General features: G+C 37.4%; 1 protein-coding gene across 1 annotated transcript in view; it reads right to left on the minus strand.

The window, feature by feature from the left end:
* Positions 1 to 6,577: 6,577 nt before the first annotated feature.
* The window catches only part of ANOS1 (anosmin 1), a 128,949-nt gene continuing 108,209 nt past the window's right edge, over positions 6,578 to 27,317 (minus strand). Inside the window, exons 9-14 of the mRNA XM_063305075.1 lie at positions 21,417 to 21,560; positions 14,765 to 14,862; positions 11,524 to 11,695; positions 10,976 to 11,196; positions 10,707 to 10,845; positions 6,578 to 6,795 (exon numbers count right to left, since the gene is read on the minus strand). Of these exons, the coding sequence (XP_063161145.1) occupies positions 6,737 to 6,795; positions 10,707 to 10,845; positions 10,976 to 11,196; positions 11,524 to 11,695; positions 14,765 to 14,862; positions 21,417 to 21,560 (833 nt within the window). The 3' untranslated portion in view covers positions 6,578 to 6,736. The remainder of the gene's footprint in view (positions 6,796 to 10,706; positions 10,846 to 10,975; positions 11,197 to 11,523; positions 11,696 to 14,764; positions 14,863 to 21,416; positions 21,561 to 27,317) is intronic.

The raw sequence follows: 27,317 nt of genomic DNA on the forward strand, positions 1-27,317 counted from the left end.
ATTTAATTGCAGCAAGCATGATTTATACCAGTATGCTTTCTGATTCTTTAAAATTATCAAATGCCACCTGTATTTGTTGCCCTACAAACTAAAATAAGAACAAATACTAATTCAGCGTATATTCTGCAGGATTCTGGTAGCAAAGAAACCATGATCCTTATGCAAAGGCAGTTGTTTTGACTTCTGTATTATTTTAGTTGTCTAACTAAATTAGCCATGGCATTTTAGCATATTTTTCACATGAGGTTTTGACTATTTAATGCCAAATGGATTAACTAAACATTTATTTCTTTGTGAAGATTTAATTTTGTAATCAGAACTCATATACAGAGTATGTGTGTTTGTGTATGTATATATAAACTCATATGCATATACAAAACAAATATGGTAGCTTGGTGGGTGAAATTTTATATCTATCTAACTGCCTGTCTGTATATCCATTAACTTAAGCTGTTATAGAAAATAATAGGTAAATATTGTAAGCATTCTTTATGAACAATCAAAAACATACCGGCCAAAATAATCCAAGAAAGATTGCAAATAACCATAACTTTTTTTTAATGTGCTGTAGTCATTTCAGGGATAGAAATTTGCTTTTAAACTGAAGCCTTCTCTTGGATGGCTAAAAGAGAAAGTTCCCAAGGAAAGGAAACCAAATGGAATTACCTCCTCTGTCTTTTTCACAGATTTGAAGATCAGCAATGCACATTTGTTGTTGCTCAGTTACCTTGGTGTTTTCAGCATAATTATTATCCCAAATTCTGATTTTTTTTTCTTTATAGGAAAACAAAATGCAAGTTATTCATGCAAAGCACATGCCCACCTTCCCGCATCCCTTCAACAAAAAGTACAAAATGATTGAATGCACATTTGTGGTTCCTGTGGGATAAACATTCAAAGATTTAAAGTAATGTCAGCTTTGTGTTACAGAATGTTAACCAGACACAGAGAGCTTAAATAGCTCTTTCTAGATCTCTGCCTATTCGTTCACATTTGCTTATACTCCAGAAATGAATCCTACAATCTAGATCATGTAACCCAATAACAGTATGTATAATATTTACAAACTTATCAATGACAGTATCTACTGTAGAACAGCTCTCATGGTTATATGCAAAACTGGACATTTTGGGTATATGTGAAATAAGTCATTCTAACTTCAGATTAACATATGTTAAGCAATGGCCTAAAATAGATTGAAAACTGACAGTAACAAACTATTCACTAACACTTGGCACTGTTGGGTAATTGCTGTATGTAAACTTATTTATATATGTCAATTTATACCACATGTTTTTCCCAGGAAGATATGCAGAAATGCAGGGACAGTGGGAATCGCAAATACATTTTTTTAAATGTATTTTTTACAGTGTTTGCCAAATGATTAAACAATTTATATTGCCATCAGTAATCCATAAGGAATTTACTGTTGCAGAGGTATCTAAATAACCTTAGTCAAGGTTACTCAACAAGGAACGGTTATCTCTTTTAACTTTTTAATCGATATGACTGTAAAAAGAAATCCATGAAGTAGGTGTTCATAAAACTGCAGAAATAACAAGCTCTATAAATCTCCAGTTGTGCTTCCAAAAGTTCAGAAGGATTTCAGAGTTGACATAAGGTGATAAACAAGTCAGAACAAAGCTGTAGCACTGACACACGAAGAACCAGAAGTTTTAGTTTGCTTTATACATATAATCTGGATCTGAGATAAACTAATGCTAATGTGTTAATTACATGTGAGTCTGGAGGCAGCTGTTTTGTGATAGCCTGCTGAATCTACTGTATACAAATAAATCTGATCTGCATGTAAAGTGATCAGACAGAACCAACTTGTCATTTTCAGGACACATTGATGTATTAGCCAAATCACTTGTGCACATGCCAAAGATTATTCAAGAATGTACCCTTGGCCTACACTACACTGAGGGCAAGCTCTTACTAGGCATCACTTTTGCCATTTATGAAACAAGGTTCATAAAAGGAACACACAAAACTTCCTTATGACTTATCAATATGAAAGCTCAGTGAGACAGGCAAGCTTTCTTTTAGGCAAATCTGTAGACCCTTTATGTTCTTTTACTGAAGAAATCATTACAGGTAGTCCTCACTTAAAAGCCATTCGTTTAGTGACAGTCTGGACTTACAATGGTGCTGAAAAACCTGATTTAAGACCGGTCCTTGCATTTATGACCATTGCAGCATTCCCACAGCCATATGATTGCGATTTGGGCACTTGGCAACCAGTTCACATTTATGACTGTCGCAGCATCCCATGGTCATGTGACTGTCATTTTTGACCTCCTTGGCCAGCTTCTAGTAAGCAAAATCAACAGGGAACTGCATGATTCACTTAACAACTACATGGTTTGCTTAATGCCCATGGTGATTCTCTTAATGACTGCTGCAAGAAAGGTCATAAAATTGGGTCAAATTTGCTTAATGACTGCTTTGCTTAACAACCAAAATTCTGGTCCCAACTGTGGTCGTTAAGTGAGGACTACCTGTAGTAAGCTACTCTGGAAACCTCAGAACATAGTACTGGAAACTCTGCTCAACAGACAAATGTATAAAAACACCTACAAATTATATATAAATGAATATATTTATTCAAACATAATCTTCTATTCTGAAGATTCACATTTATTATATTTACTCATTGCAATGTTCCATTAAGGCTTAATTCAGTAGAACATAAAACAGTCCAAGTTGCCTTGAACACCATGGGAAAAAAATTGAATGGATATTTTGTTTTTTCCACTTCAGCATGGGATACAATTCTTAGGCACAACAGATGCTACTGAGATGATCAAAACCACTTAATTTCAGAGAGACAAGTGCAAAGGGTTTTGAAGTTTTTTCTTATAAAACTTGTAAAGCAATTCTATATGGTTCTACTCAGAAGTAATTTCCTGTTAGCTGAAGATTACACCCAGGCAACAGCAATGCTAAATTCCTGGAGAGTGGGGAGATATGTGCATGTAGAACACCAACAAATCCTAAGTCCTTTCAGCATAAACAGCTATTCGCCTATTTCTATACCATGTATGTGTATATATCTTATTCAGCCAATGAAAGGAAACTAATTACACCAACTACAGGCTAGTCTATCTTTGGATTCTGAAGGAAAGGAAAGGAGAAAGGAAAGGAAAGGAAAGGAAAGGAAAGGAAAGGAAAAGGAAAGGAAAGGAAAGGAAAGGAATAATAAAATTTCTCACTGCCCATCTCCTCCCCCAGAGGAGCACTTATGTAGAATATAATTTCACAAACATGTAAAGGAAGCTTCATAAATGTTTTCCCAAAATAATGCTGAACTCTTCAGGCAAATGGTAGTGCAAGTAATTAGGGATCAGGTTAAAGATTTAAATATGAGTCTACATTTCTATAGGATAGTTTATTAATTAAACTTATGTACAAAATCTAAACATGAATATGATGGACAGAGCAGACTATTTACAATTAATTTTACAAAATGTTTTTTTACAAGAAACATTGTCTCTAACATAACACACACACAATCCTTTTGTATTACATACATAAATAAATACTGACTTTTAAATGACTGTTATAAAAACATAATTTCTACAGCCAGTTCAGTTAGCAAATATGTAGCTCTGTTTTCTTCACACTACATACACTACAATAATTACATAAAAGGGAAAGTGTTTTTTACATATAGATTATCTGTTAATTATTTTTTTAAATTGTACCCTACCATTATATTCAATAGCGGAAAACAGTCACACACTTCATGCCTCTAACTGAATTATGATTTTTGGCATGCAAAACCTATAGATCCAGCAACATTTGGAGGCATCAATTTCCTTTTTTAAAAAATTAAAGTTTGAGGTTTTAAAAAAGCCTGCAACCATTTAAAAGCATATTTCTGGACTACAATGTACAACTGTGTATGACATTTATAGTTGTATGTCCACAGGTATTAATCATTGATTTAAGAATATTTAACAAAACTAGGACAAATAAAAGAAAAATAATGCCATCTAAAATAAATAATCACAACTGCTTTTATATGCCCTTTGTTTAAAAAAGAGGAAATAGAAGGAAGTTACTAACTCCCATTTCTACATTTTTTTTAAGACAGCTAATTTGTAATTAAATCACATTCCTGCATAAAGGAACACTAATATATTTTGATAAATCTCAGTGATTTCAATATTTAAAATCTACTTAACAGAAACCAATTAATAGCTTTTTCCCATGTATATCCATCGCACATATATAACTGGATTTCTCAAGATACAATTGTTTTCAACTGAGTGAAGAAACAGACTGTACTTAACAGTACTGTGTTGGTAGCATTTGGCAATTTTTGCTCTTTAAGCAGTCATTGGAAACACTGAACTAACTTATAAAACATACTGGGTACACCTGGACTCAAACTGGTCTCATTTGGACTAAATCTTTTACTTTTCTTGAAGTTAGAAAACCAGAAACATTAAATGAAAAGTGAATACACAGAGACCACCTCAACCTCTTGATAATTTTAACCTTTTTTAAAATGTCTTTTCATTGTTTGTTTCCATTAATGAAATGCATGGAAACCATTCTGTTACAGTTACATAGAATCTTAAGCACATTTTATGCATGCAAGTCTTTACAGACACCGTAGCAAGTAACGAGCATGTGCAAATCCTCTGTAATCATATCTGCATATACAAGCTGTGGAACAGACGCTTGCAAGAACCATAAATGCTCTGAAATAATTCAAGGACAATGTTGTCTTTGCTTTCTAAAAATATTTTTGGCCTCTTTTTTTCCTTTAAGAAAGCAGGATATTCTTAATCTTCTTCATGAACATCAAATGGTAATCAAATGTATTCTGATTGATTAAACATATGCACAAAAGTGTCACTACCCCGTAAGTTTCTACTCAAGCCGCTGTGAACAGCATTGTTTTTCCTTAAACATGATATAAATCAAAGCATGTAATGTAGAGTTAATATCCTTGTAAAAATACAGAGTATCCAGATACAATTTTTTTTCTAATGGACAAGAGAAAAAAAAAGTTTAAACCTGAAGTGTGATCTAGAACTGTATTGTTTAAAACATGTGGAAATTATTTAGTTAGTAAAGTGTGACCATGAAGTTCCCTATAGTTTATTGTATAATTCAGTAAAGATTTGTTTAAAATAGAGATGCTGGAAGTTTCCAGATTTAGCTTAATTCAATTGATGCCATCAATATTTTAATATTTAATAAAATAATTCTGTTCTTGTGAACTTGGTCACCATATGCCCTGCAATCTCCTCCCTGTATGGGGATTGTTTTCCTGAGCAAGCAGATAAACATTCTTCTATTTGCCCAAAGATGTTCCTACACCGAAATGAAAAACAAGTTCCTGTTGGATGGGATACACAATGTATGTATTGTTGGATGCAGAGAATATCTTTATTGGTTATCAAGCACTGGAAACAGTAACTGTAAGAATACTCAGCTCCTCCTGCTTTCTGTCACAACTTTGCAGTATCAACCGCTCCTCCCATGTTGCCAACCAGTGTTCCTTCCTGCCATCTCATGGGAGTATTAAAAAAACCCTGACATTCCTCCCTCATTCAGAATTTCTATTTCCAGGGACAAAAAACAACAACAAACCTATAATAAGCCATTATTTGCAGCAAAGCTACTTCTTAGTGTGACTGTGGGATACCAAGATGGTGGCAAGATGTAACAGTAACTGATAGGAATGGGAAATCCCAGGAGCTAGCATAAGGTAAGAATTCCTGGTAATGGGAAATCACTTACCCCCGAAGTCCAGACGACGTGCTGGAAAACTGTTTTGGCTTCCTATGCTCCAAAATGTCATGGGAACACCCTGCAGCTTCCATGTGTGAAAGGGCCTAGACCTCATATGATAAACTATTACTAAAGCAAAAGTCTAGTATCAAAGGACTTAACTGCAACCTTGGCTTTAATTCATCCATTTTGTGATATATTTGATGATACTGAATAGCATATAGCCATGAGGCAGACTTTATTACATTTCAATTAGTATAATGTTACTTTAACTACTCCATCTGGTTTCAGTTTCCAGTGTGAAAAGCTCCTGGGGAAAAAAAAAAGAACAGTTTCACCATTTTTGTTCATAACTTGGGGGAAAAAAAACCTCCACTTAATGAAACCCTCAAAAGTTAATGTGTTTACTTTTTGGAAACAAGATAATGTATCTTCCTCAAATGGACAGGAATCTTTCTCCATTTGATGGGATTTCTGAGAGCCACATGAGAATATTGAAATTCTGCCCAGTTACCAAACAGGTATTATTAGGCCATGTGGCTATATATCATGAAATAGACAGGGATTATTGTAATGTTTTGTTTTTCATGTATCAGCCACAGATAACTTGGGTTTAAATGGATGGTTTAAATCTGTTTAAAAAGCTATGTAAAGATATTAATGGAGAGTGATAAAACAGGTGTCACGTAGCATATGCTACAGTAATAGATAATTGCTATAATTATATATTTTTTTACATTTTCATAGATGCTGAATGCTCTGATTATGTGAACATAGCTGATCCTTGCATTATATACTGTATCCTGGAATTAGTACAAACATGCTTCAGTCCATTTCATACAGATTTATACACAATTCATACATGGTAAACATTCACTAAAACAATAGCTCATTCTGTAATTCAATAAAAATGCATTTTTCTGGTTTTCTTTCAAGAACTCAGTTTGCATTGTTTTCCAGCTGGTTAATAATTCAGGGCAACTTAGTATTTTTCAGGTGGTGGTTTGTAGTGACGTGGATGGTGCTGCTTCAGATGAGGTCCTAAAAAAGAAAAAAAATACCATAACCCTAATTCATAATTAGTTGCTGGCAATCCTTAAATTCCTGCAAGTTTGTCCCTCAACAGCACAGCTTTGTTATTCTTCTGACCAACACAAATTCAATCTGTAATCCTGTGACTTCTATTCACTTCAGAAGCAAATCAATTAAATCTTTTGTTTTACTCCAGCCCAAGAAAACTCCAAACTGTGAGCTACTTGGTGTTCTTTGCCTATTCCCTGTAAATCTGAGTCAAGATTCTCAGAGTGACTGAAGAAACCAGGACACTGGTACAATTAGAGCACTGATTTCTGACTGAACAGGAATCCATTTCACATACGATTAATTCTTCAAGATTCACTCTTGATATGAATTTATTTATTTACATACATACATACATACATACAATTTATGGGCTGCCCCATAATTTTGCTCCCAACAATTCTGGGTGGTTTACAGTTAAAAATACAAAAAAAAAAATGGTAAAACTCAAAAGAGATCATGAGTAGCTCAAAGCCAACATATAATGAGAAAAAAGCTCATTCATCAGGGCCTCAACCTTCACCCTGCCCTAAAGCTGGGAGAAAAACTAGGTCTTTAATAGCTTCCTGAATATATCAGGGTTATAGTCATCTGGTTCTCTGGGGATATCATTCCAGAGGACAGGCACCATGACAGGGAAGGAATGCTTCCTGGGTCCTGCTAGATGACACTGCTTGAGTCAAGGGATCCAAAGCACACCCATTCTGCACAATCTCACCAGATGGGCAGAAATAGCTGGAGAAAGGTGTTCCTGTTGGATGGGATACACAATGTATGTATTGTTGCAAATAACCAGGTTCTATGCTATGAACGACTTCATAGGTGATAACCAGCACCTTGAATTGCACCTGGAAGCCAACTGGTAATAAGTACAGCTCGCAGAGTAGTGGGGTCACATGGGCATAAGGTCATCACTGCTTGCATTGCTACATTCTGGACCAGCTGTAGCTTCTGAGTGGTCTTCAAGAGCAAGTCTATGTAGAATGCATTAAAGTAATCTATTCGTGAAGTGGCTTGGGTGTGAGTGACTGTCTGAAGAGCCTCCCAGTCTAGGAAAGGGTAAATGTATTGTGCAAAAGCTCTCTCAGCCACAGCTTCCACCTGCTCTTTGAGAAAGAACTGTAAATACAAAATTATCCCGAAATTGCACACCAGTCTTGAATGAAAACAGTAACCTATCCAGTAATAAAGATGGAAGGTCCCTGGAACCAGGGAGCCAAATATCTACAGCCACTCAGACTTGTCAGGATTAAGCATGAATCTGCCCCTCTGGGGCAGATCTGAGCACCACTACTTCGTCAGCCCAGAATCAAGATGTACAATTGTGTATCATTAGCTTACTGATGTTACCTGACCCTGAACAAATAGGTGATCTCACCAAGCAGTTTCATACAGATATTAAACAGAAGGAGTGAGAGTGTTGACCCCTGAGGCACCCCACAAGTCAGGGGCTGTAGACAATATGCCTTACTCCCATACAAACCAATTGAAACTGGTCACAAAGAAAGGAGGAGAACCACTGCAAAATGGTGCTCCCATTTCCAAATCTTGCAGCTGGTCCAGAAGATTACTGTGATCAATGGTATTAAAAGTTGCTGAGAGATCAAGGAGCACAACCCCATCCCAGTTCTGCCACAAGACCCAACAATAGGTTATCTTCTGGATGGCCTTGACCAATCAGGTTGGACTAGGATGTAACGAACAGGTGGCTTAAAGAAGCAAGATGTTTTTGTTTGATTTGGCGAGGTCTTGAGAGAGAGTACAATTTTGAGTTTGTTGGACAGACGTGTCCATACCAAACTTGCTGCTCTTTCTTCTGCTACCCTTATCTAAATATGCAGAAGCTTTGACAGCAAGTTCTACTTGTACATCCCAAGTAACCTTGATCATCAGTGACGTGAAGCCCATCTTCCTTTCTTTCTTCCCCTCAGATGGCCATCCATATGCTATAGAAACTCAGATTTTCTGATTGTGAATATACCTTCCAAAACTGCTTGCCATTATCCTAAACCTCTCCATGTTCTTATCTGGCAAAACACAATTCCCCACCTTAGATGTCTTTGTCTTTAGCATGCCTATTAGAAATAATAAGGAAATAATTTACCTGACTATTAATAACATGGATTAAAATATGAACAAATTATATCACTATTGTATATTTGTATCCATTTGTATGTTCCTCCACATAACTAGTACAGCGTATGATGTATTTCTTAGCACTTCTGTAACACTGAACCAGGAAACTACTAACCCAACCCAACCCAACCCAACCTGTCTATCTGCCTCACAGTCACAACAAATCATTCTGCAGATATAAATGCATGTTTATGTATACATAGGACCAAGGACTCACAGTAGCCGTTTAATTTATATACCACTTTTCATTTAAGAGCTGTACACAGGTGATATACACAGCACTCCCTCTTCTACACTTCCCCAAACCAACACTGAGCTAAGAAAGAGTTCCAAGTAACCCAGGGAGCTTCCATGCTTAACAGCAGACTGAATCCTTGGTCTCCTTGGTCCTAGTCAAACACCTGAACCACTATGCCACACAGGCTCTCCAACTAGAAAAACAGTTCTAAGTGATGGTCTCTGCTTGTTGTAGGAAGTTAGGTGAACACACTGGGCCACTAAGGAGTAAAACAAATTCCGGTAGTAGGATTTTAAAACAGGAAACAGTTTTATTCCTATTTGGCCTATATCTCAAGTGAAACAAACATGTGTCCTCACCTGAGTATTATACTCCAAGATATTAACTGTATCTCAAAAGGAGGTAACTTTTAGCAAGTTGAAACAATTATTTAACTTGGAAAATTAGACATATCTTACTAGTATTATGAATAGGATTTAGATGCCTAATAAATCACATGTATAGTTATAATAATTATGAATTGATTTCATACTAGTTTCAATACTTTCCTATATTAAATTTCCCAAGTGATGAAAACTATATTGTCTTTAAATAGAAAATGGGCCTCAACGAAGCAATCTTTTTTTAAATATGGGAGAATAAATCACTTTATTTCAGAGTGCATGCAAAGTCAGAATCTGTGATGCATCCTGTGATATCATGCAGTCACTCTATTGGATTCCAATATTTGCCAGTACGTCAAAGAGAAAGGGCTATAGCTGAGTGACAGAAAAAAAGTTTGCATGAAAAATCTTCAGCTCCTGGAAATTCCAAACAGGACTACAGAAGACTCCTGTCTGATGCTCTGGAGAGGCTGTCAGTTGTATGATGTTGTCTGATCTTTCATGACAAAATTGGAGTACTTACAGCTGTCCTCTCAGAGTTGCTGTTTCCCTTGTCCAAAACTTACTTGAAGATGCCAGAGAGCTTGAAACTAGGCCCACACTATACCTTAGAAAAGTCCTAAGACTAATGTTTAGTAACATACAGAATTCTAGAAACATTCCAGGGTGGAAGTTTATGAGATTCTTGAGTGCAAAGGATAAACATTCAATGTAACTCTATAGAACTATAAGGAGGCTGGGTATGAAAGAAAGTATAGATTTGGACTGCACCTGTTGACAAAAGCTATTCTTGATGATTTTACCAGCTTTCCCTTTGCTGTAAATATTACAATTTAAACTTGGGTGACATTCATTAATGAGAAAGACAGTAAATAAGGTAAATCAAAGTTGAGCCAAAATTTAAGCTAAGAAGCAGTTTCAGACCAATCTGACTGCCAATTTCAGATGGATTCTTAAGCATCTCTTCCCCTAAATAAATCAAAGACTATTCTCAGGCTGTTAGGTCAGATGGAGAAGAACATGTCTAAAAATACTTAGAATGTATTATATTCTATATAAGAGAGAGATGCCAATGCATGCATCAGAATATGTTTTTGTAACATGTCAACACTCACTGTGTGGAGACATCAGCAAATTGGGTGTTCGAAATGATTTTATTGTAGCTGGTCCCTCACCACTTGTGGTTAACACTTGAACCTCTAAACGGTAAAGAGTTGATGGTCTTAGGTTGGGTACTGTCAACATATAGTGATCCTAAAAGGAAACAGAAACATAATTTGAAGTAAAAGAAGAATTATATTCATGGCATTCAGTGTCATTGTTCACACTAAGCTTCTTCCTTGATTCGTCCCTCTTACCCCACACTGAAGACGTACACACTTACTACTGGCAATATTTGTGACTGGGAGATAATGCTGTTTGGTAAGCTGTTTTGCCTGCTTTCTGTTGTGACTTCTGCCCAAGTGACTTGAAACCCTGTCATTGGTTGGTGAAGATTTGCTTTTGATATTTTCCAGGAAAAATGGCCTGTAATATTAATGTCCTGAACAATGAAAGAAGCAGAAAGATTCTCTGGTTTTGCCAATACTTTTGAGATAACAGGATCTGTAAAACAAACACCACCACCAAACAAGGGAGAAGTTAGCATCTCTATCACACTTAAGTTCAACTTTAAAAAGATATGCATTAAGGGAGCCTACAACAAAGTGTCATATAAACTTTGTTATTATATGGTGAGGATGGAATGCTTATTCTCAAATGAACTTGTCACCAATATATTATTTATTTTAGCTACCATTAATATAGTTTTGTTTCATACACTGCACTTCAAAAATCTTCATATCATGATGGAAGCAATCCATATTAGAGACTGGTGTTTGAATATTTAGCTATTCAAGCATTTTATTTCATTGTAATTGTTTTGAATCTTACCTCCGTCAGCCAGGCAGCTAACATGCTTGTGTTTTTTCCCTTTAAGATCAGAACAAGGTGGAGTCATAAAGAAAATGCTTTCAGATTTCAACCGATTTTTGGATCTTACTGGCTGAACTGTAACTTTATATTTGCATGAAAAGGACAGGTTCTGAAGAATTATATAGTTTTCCTATGGAGAGAGATAAATCTTTTTATTATCTTATTAGATTTACATTTAATATTTTCCTAAGCAATTAATGCAAAAAGAGATTTTTATTCAGAAAACAAGACAGCTTATAAAATATGCACATATTCTAATAAATTTATATAGTTAAATATTGCTTTCAATTCTTTTCTATTAAATTGAATAGATTTAAGCCTCAAAAGTGCCTCAAAAATTGATTATAGTGTTTTCATGCCCTTTCCAATAGGGGATGAAATAGGTAGGGCTCAAGGCAACATATTCAGCCCAATCATTAGATGACTTATCTAGAGAAAATTTCAAAATAGGGCAAAGTTGAAAAGGAAAAAAAAATGTGCCACAGATTATAATGGAACCACAATGGTAGGGTTCATCAATATGGATTTCACTATAGCATGGATGGGCAGTAATTCTCCACCCAAACACTTGCACAAATAAATGTCTACCCATTATATTTGGATAAATTTAATGCATTAAAGAGTATGAAGACAACAGGTGATTTTTAAAAAGCATACTTGAGAATTGAATACAAAATTCTATTTTATGGAGAGTTATATATGTTGTTTATTCATTTAGTTGCTTCCAACTCTTCGTGACTTCATGGACCAGCCCATGCCAGAGCTTCCTGTCGGTCGTCAACACCCCCAGCTCCCCCAGGGACGAATCCATCACCTCTAGAATATCATCTATCCATCTTGCCCTTGGTCGGTCCCTCTTCCTTTTGCCTTCCACTCTCCCTAGCATCAGCATCTTCTCCTGGGTGTCCTGTCTTCTCATTATGTGGCCAACGTATTTCAGTTTTGCCTTTAATATCATTCCCTCAAGTGAGCAGTCTGGCTTTATTTCCTGGAGGATGGACTGATTTGATCTTCTTGCAGTCCAAGGCACTCTCAGAATTTTCCTCCAACACCACAGTTCAAAAGCATCGATCTTCCTTCTCTCAGCCTTCCTTATGGTCCAGCTCTCGCAGCCATATGTTACTATGGGGAACACCATTGCTTTAACTATGCGGACCTTTGTTGTCAGCGTGATGCCTCTGCTCTTAACTATTTTATCGAGATTTGTCATTGCTCTTCTCCCAAGGATTAAGCGTCTTCTGATTTCCTGACTGCAGTCAGCATCTGCAGTAATCTTTGCACCTAGAAATACAAAGTCTTTCACTGCTTCTACATTTTCTCCCTCTATTTGCCAGTTATCAATCACGCTGGTTGCCATAATCTTGGTTTTTTTGAGGTTTAGCTGCAAGCCAGCTTTTGCACTTTCTTCTTTCACCTTCATCCTAAGGCTCCTCAGTTCCTCTTCGCTTTCAGCCATCAAAGTGGTATCATCTGCATATCTGAGATTGTTAATGTTTCTTCCAGCAATTTTAACTCCAGCCTTGGATTCCTCAAGCCCAGCATGTCGCATGATGTGTTCTGCGTACAGGTTGAATAGGTAGGGTGAGAGTATACAGCCCTGCCCTACTCCTTTCCCAATCTTAAACCAGTCCTTTGTTCCGTGGTCTGTTCTTACTGTTGCTACTTGGTCGTTATACAGATTTCTCAGGAGGCATACAAGATGACTTGGTATCCCCATACCACTAAGAACTTGCCACAATTTGTTATGGTCCACACAGTCAAAGGCTTTAGAATAGTCAATAAAACAGAAATAGATGTTTTTCTGAAACTCCCTGGCTTGTTCCATTATCCAGCGGATATTGGCAATTTGGTCCCTAGTTCCTCTGCCTTTTCTAAACCCAGCTGGCACATCTGGCAATTCTCGCTCCATGAATTGCTGAAGTCTACCTTGCAGGATCTTGAGCATTACCTTACTGGCATGTGAAATGAGTGCCACTGTTCGATAGTTTGAACATTCTTTAGTGTTTCCCTTTTTTGGTATGGGGATGTAAGTTGATTTTTTCCAATCTGATGGCCATTCTTGTGTTTTCCAAATTTGCTGGCATATAGCACGTATTACCTTGACAGCATCATCTTGCAAGATTTTGAACAGTTCAGCTGGGATGCCATCGTGTCCTGTTGCCTTGTTATTAGCAATGCTTCTTAAGGCCCATTCAACCTCACTCTTCAGGATGTCTGGCTCTAGCTCACTGACCACACTGTCAAAGCTATCCCCAATATTGGAGTTATATATAACATTGTACAAATCAGGAAAAGTTTCCAACTACAATGAGTGAGGATTTTCTAACTGGTTTAAATAAATTTAAACAAATTGTAAAAGTTACATAAGAAAATAATATACAAAAATCTGCATCAGTTATATGGACCGAATATAGCTTGCTTTACCTATTCCTATAAAATCTACACCACAAACAAAAGCTACAGGATGAAACAACAGTCTTCCAGCCTCAGCTTCTTGAAATAACCATAATCGGTAAGAACCACATTGAATCAATACTTCTCTTTATGATGCCTTATATATAATTACATGTACAAAATTACAAGTATATGACTTTCAGTGCTAGCAATCTGGAGTTGGATGAACAGGCAACATAATTCTTGCACTTCTTTTTGTTTCCCTCAAAGCATACTACAACCTTTCTTCAGCAAACCCCAGAAAAATGGAAACATAATTCATGCCAGTTTTAACAGGTGCTTTTTTTAAAAAAAAATTCAGTTATCCCTAACAAAATAAACCCCAGAAAGCCTAATGCTGTTGGCATCTACAGTATGACTGCCCTACCAGCTGCAGCTACTGACCGGCCAAAAGGATTAATTAAAAATCTGGCTCTTCATTGTAATGAACAAAGTAGATCAACTAGCCTTCCTCAGTGTAGGCCACTTCAAAAGATTCAAGTCACATAATGCACACCCAATATGGCTAATGGCCATATCCACCGTATGGGGACTGCAGCCAAATACATGTGGAATTATTCAAGGAGCTGAAGTCACAATAGCTTCTCATTATGAAGGACAAAATGAATGCATTGAAGAATAGAATGAATCTGTACTGGAACTGTATGGGACAACATAGCGGGATTCTAAAGGATCATTTACACTCCTCCATACAAAATATAGGATCATATCTTGTTATAGTTTGTGATAACAAAACTTAACTTACGTATGTTATACCATTGAATTTTTCAGGCTCTTCTGTATTGTTGTGAGAACATAATTCTGGGAACCACTGAACATGATATCCTTCCCTGCTGGTGGCATCTATCAGTGAAATAACATGGGAAAATTAACAGAAACTCACACAAGTTTTTGACTTTTTTGAACAGTGCACACAGAGACACACACATAATACTAGACGTATTTATCATTTATAGGAAAAATGTGTAAGTTGAAAATGTATAAATATTCCTTTGAGAATATTGGGAGTTAATCTGAGCAAATCCGAAAGACCTCAGGCTGAGCTGGTTTAGCAGTTTATATGCAGCTGTATTGTGCCATTAAAATACCACACAGGAGAGTGGGATTTGCAGTTAGAAAGCCTGAAGAAAAGTGGAGGACATACATAGCTAAAGAATGATTACAAATATATGATAGTATGCTATACATTTAGATGATAAATATGTAAGAGTAGGAGAAAACAAAAAAGAAACATTAATCATTTTACTAATAGGCTACCATTCATCTAATTCTGCAATTTTTTGTTGTTGTTTATTCGTTCAGTCGCTTCCGACTCTTCATGACTTCATGGATCAGGCCATGCCAGAGCTTCCTGTCAGATGCCGCCACCCCCAGCTCCCCCAAGGTTACTTTTTAAAAATCATGCAAGTTCTCTCTCTCTCTGCTTTGATCGTGTTCTAACAAAAAACAAGATTATCAAAATAATGGTATAAATAATTATAATTTATTATTATGGCAATAGAACTAGTCTTCTTACAGATTTACTGTATATATTTCTCCTCATCTGTTATGAAGCTTTGCTTCTGATTTAGATTAACTAGATCTCAATCTGAATTGAATAAAGTATGGTTAATCTAGTTTAGATTCTAAATTACAGGAGGATTTAAACAAGATTACTTTTCCAACTCTATACATATAAATTATTTACAATGTATATTACAACTGTTATTTACTGTACTTTCATGATAACATTCAAATTAACTTCATTTATAATAATATTTAATCATAACCTAAACTTCAGAATATTTAATACCCAGTTAATTCTAACTACATAACCAAGAGAACATAGATACAAACTATTTTACTGGAAAACTACCAGATTCATATGAACCACTGTCAGAAGTAATGGCAGTGACTGTGGATGCCTGGGATTTGAGTAACTTCCTGTACATAGTTGTATCTCAACACCATACATTGAAACTTTTATAAAAGTAGAATGTCATGTAAATTTGCCTACAAAGAAAGTGTAACGGAAGAAAGGACAAAAAAAAAACAACAATTTAAGTATAGGAGGATTCAGCAAAAAGAGAATATAATTATAATATGCATAGCTTTCTAACTACTTCCTCTCCCACACAAAAAAATTGAAGTTTGAATATAACCTTCAGAAACAGTATCAAATAATGTTCACCTACATAGTGAATAAAGCATTAAGTGCATCTGCTGATAACTCCAAGATAAAACAGTAAAATTATAATTATTAAATTAATTACAATTATTTAAGCTATGCCGAAACACAGATGTATCCTGAGACTTAAGCAATCTTTAGACTTCCCTAAACATCTAAATTTTGGATTACTGAAGTGGGAAGAGCTCAAAATTCTATACTTGAGCCTTGAGATAATAAAAGAGGCTATAACTATGTATGTAACAGATAGTATTTAAAAGGTATTGCTTGAAGAACATTATTACTTTCAGAATATCTCTGGAAAGTAAAAATGAGTATTTGCCCTGTGACTACACTAACATGATTAATTAGATTTTATTACTATACTGTAAATAAATGGTAACTTGTGTTTTATTAAATCACAGATTGTCATGTTCACCGTTTCAATGTGCATTGTACATCGTAACGTTTCGCATGGCAATCATTACACAGATAACTGACCAAGCATAAAAAAATTACTGGAGTCACTGAAATTATATTCCATCTTGATGCCTAGTAAAGGTAGAGGTAAAGGTTTCCCTTGACGTAAAGTCCAGTCGTGTCTGACTCTAGGGGGCGGTGCTCATCTCCGTTTCAAAGCCTTGGAGCCGGCGTTGTCCATAGGACACTTCCGGGTCATGTGGCCAGCATGACTCACGGAACGCCGTTACCTTCCCGCCGAAGCGGTACCAATTAATCTACTCACATTTGCATGTTTTCGAACTGCTTGGTGTGCAGGAGCTGGGACGAGCAACGGGAGCTCACCCCGCCGCGCGGTTTCGAACCGCCGACCTTCCGATTGACAGCTCAGCGGTTTAACCCGCAGCGCCACCGCGTCCCTCTATGCAGACAATCCTCACTTTCATGTGTAGACATGTTTTCATCTTTATTATGCCAAACCTGTATCTTCTCACCTAAAGGTTATAAGCTCATAAGTCCAATTCTCCAAGAGGGCAGATAGTTTAATTATTTGGATAATACTCTCAGCCAAGAATATGACTTCTAACCTTAGCAGAGAAAAAAATGATTGGATAAGCATCCCACACTTCTACAAAAGCAGAAACATTCGTTTAAAAGGTCTGAGTCAGCAAAACAATAGCCTAATTAAGATAATTGAAGTGGGATATCTGTATGCACATATCCATTACTTTTCCATAGGTTGCAGATGCTTAAAAGTACCCCAAAATCTCACTTTGAGAGCGATCCTCTCAAAATGTTATAAAAATAAGCTACAATGCTTTAAGGTTCCTTTCATAGTTTTTTATTATTGTTTTTTCATATATTTATTTCACCTGAGGTAACCTCTTCTGGGTAGGAACTGTTCTTGACCTACTGACTAACATGCAGAAATGGTACTCCAGTACAAATGGACAGGGCCAAGACAAAGCAGAGGGTAGAAAAAAGATAAAAGTTAATTTTGATTCTACTTAATTAAAAGTTAAATTTCAATAAATTAAAAATGTTTTACATTGCTTGCCATGTATTTAGTAATTTCCCATTCATAGGACATTAAAAATTAGGCTTGTAAAAAGTGCATTAACATATTTCTTCAAAAAGTTGAAACAGCCACGTTCTCTGAAAGCTTGCAGAGCTACTATGAAGACTGACCTTGGTTGCCTGAGTATTCATCTGCACTTCCATTGGTACCACCAGCAAAGCAAAGTGATTATGGATGAAGACAGCTATTAAAACAGCCATGCAAGCTTAACGAAGAGTGAAGCACATTAAAGCACAATTTATTGGCAGCCTTTGAAGCACCCGGAGAGCAGAAAGCAAGATTTGGAGCAGGGTAAGTTTGGCTGGGCTGCGTATATGAATTAAGAAGGCATGATTGTCGTGATGTAGAGGATCAGTAATACAATTTATTTCATGAAAATACACTGCATTTACAATCAGACTGCCATAGCAATCATACGAAAACCAAACACTGAAGTTCTATTTACAGTATGTGCTACACTTATTTACAACTCACCATTTTGGCTCTGCTCAAATACACAGTTACATAGTGAGTAACCCAAAAGTAGTACACACTTGTAGCATCACAGATTTCTTTCTTATGCAGAAACCTTCAGTAAAACTTTTGTTTGCTTTTCCACAGTATTTGTTTTATTCTTTCTACCTTTACCAAGCAGTCCAGTTTAACTAGTTTCATATACTTTAAGTTTCCTTTTCTTATCTTACCTAAAAGTATTATTTGCTTTATACTAGACAAATATTAAAATAAGTAATTCAGATGCCAAGTTTCACTAAACTTGATAGTCATTTAAGATGTAGGAAGAGTAGACAATCTGAGTACTAACCAAGCACAATTTCCACTGATTAAAGGCTAACCCAACACAACAAGCCTTTTTAACAGAGAATTGGATGGATTAAAATGTCAAGATGTTTCTATTCTTGAAAAAAAAATAATTTAAGAAATGTAAAGCCCTGCTTAACTGAAGTGTAATTTTAGAACACAGAAGATCTAAGTACACACCACTATTGCAAGTCCTTGCCTACCCAAACAAGATCCTACACAAATGTGCTGGGATTGTTCCAGTGCATTATTGCTAATTATCTCTACATTAGGGATGGCTTATGACTCAGTCTTGCTACTCAGTAATCCATATGCATACAAAGAAAGATACAGGCCATGATCATGCTAAAAATTTGGGGGGTGGGCGGATTCTGAGACTGTAACTCTGCTCTAGAGTCTTATCCAGATGATTTGTCCAGTACCTAAATGCTGCAATAGGAAACTGATGTTCACATGCACTCTGTTCTCCTACATGGCAGCACTTCTTTCATCTTGACCATCAAAGGGCATGGCAAGGCCATTTCTTGAGTCATTTGTACAGCAATATTAGTCTCCCATAGGGAATCTTCAGCAGATCACTTAACTGCCATTTCCCTTTTAATATAGTTAATGGTTTCCTAGACCCATTAAGATTTTGACTGATCTGTCAAGAGCAGCCTTCTACCTGAAACAAAGAACAAAAGGCCTCTATAATTGATTAACAAAGATAACCTGATTTTTGTTTTATCCATAGTCCTATATGTTTATCTAGATTCGTAGTTACTCCATGAAGGCAAAGTAGCTATTAGGGAGAAAGCAAGCATTTGAATGTTGCAATTCACAGAAATGAGTGCTCCTAATCAAACATTCAGAAACAGTATTGACACAAGCCTTGCTTTCGTCAGTACTTAGAGTTCAAATGGCATTTTCCCTTCTCCAACATCTATTAACTTAACTCAGGGTACAGAAGGATACAGGTGGATATAGAAGAGAGCATGACCAGGAAGTCTTATATAGACAGTGATATCAGATGTATAAGCTCCCATAGGAAAATTACTAATTCCATCCCTACAGCAAGATTCATTACATGCATTCCTACCTTTATACTACTACTATGTGACACACAATTCTAATTTTACTTAGCCAGTGATCAGAAACATCCAGCCACAAGATAATTGACAAGATAAATTCAGTATGCTTGCAGGATCTACAATGTTTCCCTAACTTAGCATCGCCTCAGAGGAAAAAGGAAATGAAAGGTGTATTTTTCATTTCCAAGTAAGTGGATGTGGTCCTTACATAACTGCTATATCTTTCAGTGACAATTATGCTTAAAAAAGTAAGAATATTTCTCAACTATATTACATAACTTGGGCATAGAATTAATCATGTTAATAGGGATCTTGAAATACATGTACCACTGCTTTCAAGAAAATAATATTTCTGCCAAATTTTCATTCATAATGTGATTTGACTGTTAATTAGTAATTCTAGATCCGATATTGCTCACTCACACACATGCAGACCTTTAAACAAGGTGATCCACGTGCACCTGGCTGTTAGATTGTTTGTGTGAATATATCTTAAATTCCTAAATAACATACGGTCAGGACATCTGATGTACAGTTATATAACAAAATGTTGTTTGTCAAGAATTCCTACTGTAACCCTGCTATTAAATGGGGCTCCATTCCAGATCTCTGAGTAGGAACCAGCATAGTTTTCATTCTTGTGGGTTCAAGGAGTTCTAGAAATATTCTGTTGTCAGTCTAATTGTTGTTTGATTGTTATTCTTATTCACCTCCCAAACTAATTATGATGTTTTATTATGGATTCAGAATTAATTTTTAAAAGCCTGCTCTCATCAACTTCAACTCTGATGAAGTGTTTCTGGAAGCAGGAGATGGTTTAGTGCTACAATACACTACCATAAAATAAGCAGCATTTGTTTGTAATTTTTATCAGATAGATGGACTTTGGGACTGTCAGCTGAGCTTGAATTTTTCAAGCTATAATCAGGGAAAGAAAGATGGGCATTGATAGGGTGTAAAATCTCCACATGGAAAGAAGAAATAGAAATTAGATTTCTTTTAGTTTACACCATTATTATTTTATATTGCTTTTTGCTAGAGTAAATAGGCAAAAATTCCCTAATGGTGACTACACAATTTATTTGGCAACTACATGGAAGTGTTGTGCCACTGCCATCTTCATTTTTCTCTCTTAGTTGAGCCTATACCCCAGGAGTTTCCCTGTGATCACCCTTCCAAATATTAACTAGGTTCACCAAATATTAACTTGGTCTAATTCTTCTTAACTTTTTCAGAGATTAGTCAAGGTTGATTAGGTACTGCAACTAGTAATAAGATTTTTACTAGAATAGTGTTGAGATAAATATTAGGACCTGCAATTTTGTTCAAAGGTGAGATGAAGAATTTTCCCCCCAAGACGTCAGAATAAATTGTAGTAGCCAGAACCAGTGAGGAAGGTAAGAAAGGAAACACAAAACAATTATCATGATTGAGAAGATGAAAAAATCTTTCTCTTAACTATAGTATCTCAATCAAATCCACACTAGAGAAAAACTTAACGGACTGTAACTGTTGGAACAATTTGATGATTAACACTTTATTTGCATTAGTACATATGCAAAATAATAGTAAAGAGAATGCAACTCAGTAAGCAGATTCTTCTGCTCTACTTTCCTCCAACCATGTGTTCAGGAAAAGTTCGGCAACTTTTGCTTCCAAATTAACTTAAATGATAAACAATAGCTTATATTAACTATAATTTGTTTGAAAAAGCCAATAGTATTACCACAAATCAGTCAGACTTTCTGTATTTGGATGTCTAGAATTACCAGGAAGCAATCTGAATCAAATTTTATTAATAACCAACAAATTACTTAGGGAAGGCAAGATACGGTTTTACAACTACCTTCTGTTTTCTTCCAGTAGACTTTCACTTGAAGCTGGTCATCTTGGTAAAAAGGCACTCCAGTTTCAAGAAGATGATTAAGTCTACTTCCTTTGAAGAATGGAACAACATCACTTGCTTTTTCAATGGTAGATATCCATTCTTCTGTAAAACAAAATATTTCTGGAAATTTGCCAATTGCATAGATGGCTGTATAATTAAATTGTTTCAAATTTTACAATTGATTACAAATGAAAAGAATAACTAATAGCAACAGGATATAGTTTTCGATGGTTTTCCCATTTACAGTTATCAGAAAGATTCAAAATGGATAAAAAGGCTTATAGAATGGAGCAACAGAATTTGAAATACAATTGTGTATTGATGATGAACATATAATTGCTAAAATCTATAAACTTTTGTTGAAATTTGAAACAGAGGAAGAACAGGTTAAAGAATGTATGATAAAGTGGATTAAGAATTTTGGTTATAATATACAGATGGATCAATGGGAAAACATGTGGTTAAAAGGGTTGAAATTTACATTAAGTTATGAACTTAAAGAGGTTTTATAAAATGAGGTATTGTTGGTACATGACAGCAGAGAAATTATTTAGAATGTATAAAGGCATTCCAAATGCATGTTGGAAATCTGAACAACATGAAAGGACATTACATCATGCTTGGTGGACATGTAAAAAAGCCCCCCAAAATTGGATTCAAATACATACATCGATTCAGAGGAGATTAAAGATTAATATTCAATTGAAGTCAGAACTTTTCCTTTTAGGATTGATGGATAAACAGAAAAAAGCAATGGAAGATTATTTCGATATATTATTACTGTGGCTTTGTATTCACAAAGATGGAAAGATTTGGCATTACCCACCATGGCGGAATGGTTGATAAAGTTGACAGAACTTGCTGAGATGGACAAACTGACTTCTTTGATTAGAGAAAGGATAATATTTACATTTATTGGTGACTGGAAATCCCTTATGGATTTTTTGCATAAAAAAGAAAAAAAATGAACTTGTGATTTATAGTTTTGATTAGACAGGATAGATTATAAAAAGAAGAGAGTCATGATGTAACTTTAGAGAGAGAGGTTAAAATATAATTGTACTTATAACTGCTGTTGACAATATTGGAAGCTTTATATACAGTACCTTTATATCTTTATTTATGTCCTTTTTTTACTTTCTTCTATTTTTTTCCTTATTGCACTTTTAGCTTTTTCTTTTATTTCTCTTTTTCTTTTTTGTTTTCCCTGTTCTATTTTAGTTTGTATTAGTTCTTACTATTGCTGTTAAAACTTTCAATAAAAATTATATAAAAACAAATAAAAAGAATAAAAATACAATAAAAGGAGCAATGATTAACATTTGTTTATAAAACAGAAGTAGACATAACTTTAATTATTCCATTTTATTGTATTTTTATTACCAACAATTGTTGGCAACTAATTCTAAAAGGAAGTTATAATTTACATTCAGATCTTCTCTAAAAGAGTTCCAAATCATTCAGGGCTTTAAAGGTTACTCCCAACATGGTCAACACTTTTTAAGGAACATAACATCTTCTCATTTGCTAAAATACAGTATGGTCAATCCTAGCTGGTAACCCAGCTGTTCTATTTCAACGATAGTCCCACATACAGTATATGGCATTGCATTCAGGTTGTTTAAATAGAATATTTTTAGAGTGTAGATAACTGATGATGTCCATCTGTAGCTGTGAGGTTTTTATTTTAAGGCCTAATTTCAGAAAATCATAGCACAAGCCACGATGGATATGCGAAGTTCTTTATTAGGTCTTTACCTCAGACTGTCAAAGCCACAACTGGTCCACTTCCTCCCACCTCCCTTTGTCCTCCCACCTTTTCTTTGTCCCACTCCTTCCTCTGCGTTGACAGCTTGTGTGATGGTGGCCTCTCAGTCTCTCAGTTGTGAACGGGGTTTGCTGCCATTTGCTTTCTTCTTATCCCTTGCCCCTCCATTGCTCATAGTCTCTCCTCTATCCTTCCTTCCCTTTGATGTGTAAGGATAGAGCACCCAGGTGCAATTAACCATTGCCCCTGGGTTCTCCATCCTTACATGCCACCTCCCTGCAGAAAGATGGCCTCCCCCATTTCATCCCCTGGATACAGAAGCATCTGGCAAAAAAAAAAAAAGCTAATTAGGAGGTACACATGACAAGGCATTCTGTTTAAGCTATGTAGGTTTAGTGGGATATTGCTTATGGAATACCCTTACTAGACGGGGTGCACCGGACATGGCGGCTCGCCACCCACTCATTCCCTGTGTCTGGTAGGTGTTTCCATTGTAATAAGTATTGTAAGTCCCCCTCCCTGACGTAGTCTGGAGTCCAGAATTTCTTGTATCTCGAAGTACTGTTCACCATCAACCACTGTGGGGGTGGGTGGAGGTGGTGTAGGGTGCCATCGTATCGATGTTTATACTGGCTTAAGAAGACAGCAATGGAAGACTGGGTGAATATTGTGCAATGTTTTTGGAAGTCAAAGTTGCACTGTGACATTGTTGATAAGTCGCGTGATTGGAAATGGGCTGACATACTTTGGGCCAAGTTTCTTCGATGGCTGATTCGATTTCAAGTATCTAGTAGAGAGATAAACCATGTCTCCCACTTTTAGGGGCCACTTGGTGGATCTCTTGCTATCAGCGTATTTTTTGTAATCAGCCTTGGCATCAACCGCCTTGACAATCATAGGCCAGCTCTCCCTGAGTTGTGTGATCCAATCATCCAAGGAGATTATTTCGGTGTGGAGTCGTGGGAGTTCTGGAATGGCCACGAAGTCTTGTCCGGTGGCAACCCGAAATGGTGTAAATCCTGTGCTTGCGTGTAGTACATTATTATATGCCACGTCGGCGAAGGGGAGTAAATCAACCCAACTGTCTTGCTGGTGGCTGACACAGCAGTGCAAGTATTGTTCAAGGATTTGATTCCACCGTTCACTCACCCTGTCAGTTTCCAGGTGGTGGGCAGAGCTTAGGCCTTGGTCGACTCCAATTAACTGGAGAAATTGCTTCCAGAATCTGGAAGTAAATTGAGTTCCTCTATCACTTATGATATGTTCGGGAGCACTGTGAAGGCAATAGATGTGGTGAATGAACATCCTGGCCAGTTGACTGGCTGTGGGAAGTCCGGCACATGGGATGAAGTGAGACTGTTTTGAAAAAAGGTCGGTGACCACCCATATAACCGTCTTCCGTTTGCTCTCAGGGAGTTCAATGTTGAAATCCATGGCGATTTGTTTCCATGGGCGGCTTGGACTTGCCACGTTTTGTAAAAGGCCTCTAGGCTTGCTTCTGATACATTTAGCTATGGCACAGATGGGGCAAGGTTCTCAAGGTCGGACACCAAAATTGTCGAACTAAATGAAGGGTTTTCAAAAATCCGAAACGTCCCGCCACTCTGGCATCATGGCAACGCTCCAGGATGTTCCTTCATAGGGTCTTTGAGATGTACAATTTCTCACCCTTCCACCACAGTCCCATCCTTTCCATGAGGAAAGTTTTATTGGAGTTCAGCCAGATATCTTATTGAGAGGTGAGTTGGAGCTTGGCTCTCAAGTCTTTGTCCACCTTTGCTGCTGCTGTTTGGCTCCATGTAGTAGCTGCCAGCCCAAATTGGGTAGTTGTAATGATGGAGTCTACTATCTCCTTCTGTAAGCTGTTGTGTTGGGATAAGTGAGAGAGGGTATCTGCCAAGAAGTTCCTGCCTCCCGGTAAGTATTTCAGTGTGAAGTTAAACTGTCAGAAAAATTGTGCCCATCATATCTGCTTGGGGTTCAATTTCCACGGAGATTTTAGAGCTTCTAGGTTCTTGTGGTCCATCCAAACCTCGAGCGGTTGAAAAGCCCCTTCTAGTAGGTGCCATGTCACCAGTGCCCACCAGACTGCCAACGCTTCCTTCTCCCACACGTGCCAGTGTCATTCGGTGTCTGAAAATTTTCATGAGAGGTAAGCACACAGCCTCAATTCACCAGCACCGTCTTTCTGTAGCAGAATGGCCCCAATTGCCACATCCGAAGCATCTGCCTGGACTACTAGGGATTGTGTGGGGTCGGGATGGCATAGAATCGGTTCTGATGTAAACAAAACTTTCAGCTGGTCGAATGCGTTTTGACAGTCAGAAGTCCACTGGATCGGAGCTCCAGGCCTCTTTGCTGCCTTCGAGTTCCCTTGCTCCTTTGTCTTCAGTAGGTTGGTCAGTGGTAAGGCCACCTGCGCAAACTGTGGGATGAATTGTCTGTAAAAGTTTGTGAATCCCAAGAAGTTCTGTAGTTGTCTTCTGGTTCAAGGAGGTTCCCAGGCAATAATGTCTCTGACTTTAGCTGGGTCCATCCCAACTCCATAGGTGGAGATTCTGTATCCCAAGTAGTCCAACTGCTTCTTATGTAATCTGCACTTTGATAACTTGACATAGAAGTGGTTGTTTAGCAATCGTGTTAAGACTTCATTAACAAGTGCCACATGGTCCTCCACTGTTTCAGAATAGATGAAGATGTCGTCCAAACGAGGATGCCCCGGTATAGAAAGTCATGTAGAATCTCATTTATGAGATGCATGAAGACACCACGTGCCCCCAGTAGTTCGAACGGCATCACGAGATATTCAAATGATCCTAACTGGCAGTTGAAGGCGGTCTTCCACTCATCACCCTCTCTTATACGCACCCGGTAATATGCCTCCCGTAGGTCAAGTTTAATGAAAATCTTGCCCTTCAAAAGGTGGGTCAACATATCCCTCATCAGGGGAAGAGGGTATTTGTTCGAAGTGCAGACTGTGTTTAAGCCTCAATAGTCGGCAGAGCTGTAAGAACCCATCCTTTTTAGTCCTGAATAGTACTGGTGCAGCCATAGATGAAGTAGCAGGGTGAATGAAGCCCAGTCATAAGTTTTTATCGATGACTCGTGAAGGACTTCAAGCTTTTTGGTGGTCATGGGGTATAGTTTTGCCTTAGGGAGTTCTGCTCCCGGGATAAGTTCTATGGCACAATCTGATTTTTGGTGGGGTGGTAGCTGGTCTCAGTTTTGCCAAAGAAAACTCCAAGCGTCTGTATTGTCTGGGAATGCAGGGTCCCTCATTTGCAGTATCCTTAGCTGATTCCTCAAGCGCTCCCATGAGCTCAGATTGTGAGTTCAGTGGCCCTACAGATAATCGGTTGTGGCCCCCATCGGAGAAATAGATTTGTCCTGACCTCCAATCTATTATTGGATTCCGTTCTCAAAGCCAGGCAAGCCCTAGAATCATGGGGTGGTGGGCAATTGGGGTTATAAGGAATCTCAGGATTTCTTTATGCTTCCCCACCTGCATAAGTATTGTCTCTGTACAATATTTGACAGGGCCCCCTTTCATATCCCCCCCACCGTCAAGCTGGGTGAAGGTGATGGGGTTGTCTAATTTATCCACCCGTAGCTTTAGTCTGGCCACCATTATAAGTTGTGCATGCACCCTGAATCTAGTAGTCCGGCTATTGGGATGGGGTCCCCACCTCTTAGTGTTTTCAATCATGCATGCACCAGCACTACTGGGTACTTCCCACTTACCATGGGGTCCTTGTGCCCAACTTTCCATGCCTGCCCTTCAACACTGTTTAGAGCAGGCTCACGTTTCCCAACAGGGAGTTTGTCTTTGCTAGAGGCTTCAAAGTCCTCATATGACTCACACCATCCCTTCTCAGAGGCTGCCACTGCCGATGTCTTGAGTTTGTTACCTGGGGCCTTTGGGTTGCTTGTGTTGGTCTTGGGCTGCCCCTGCTTCATGGGGCCTGGGCAGTTGGCTGCTCAGTGTCCCTCCTTCCCACATTGAAAGCACAAGCCTCTATGTGCTCTTTGTTCTTTTTCTTCAGCCCATGGCCGGTCCGCCACCCATCATCCACTGGGGTCTTTTGTAGTGT

The sequence above is a fragment of the Candoia aspera genome, chromosome 5 (assembly GCF_035149785.1).
Source record: "Candoia aspera isolate rCanAsp1 chromosome 5, rCanAsp1.hap2, whole genome shotgun sequence".
Classification (NCBI taxonomy): domain Eukaryota; kingdom Metazoa; phylum Chordata; class Lepidosauria; order Squamata; family Boidae; genus Candoia; species Candoia aspera.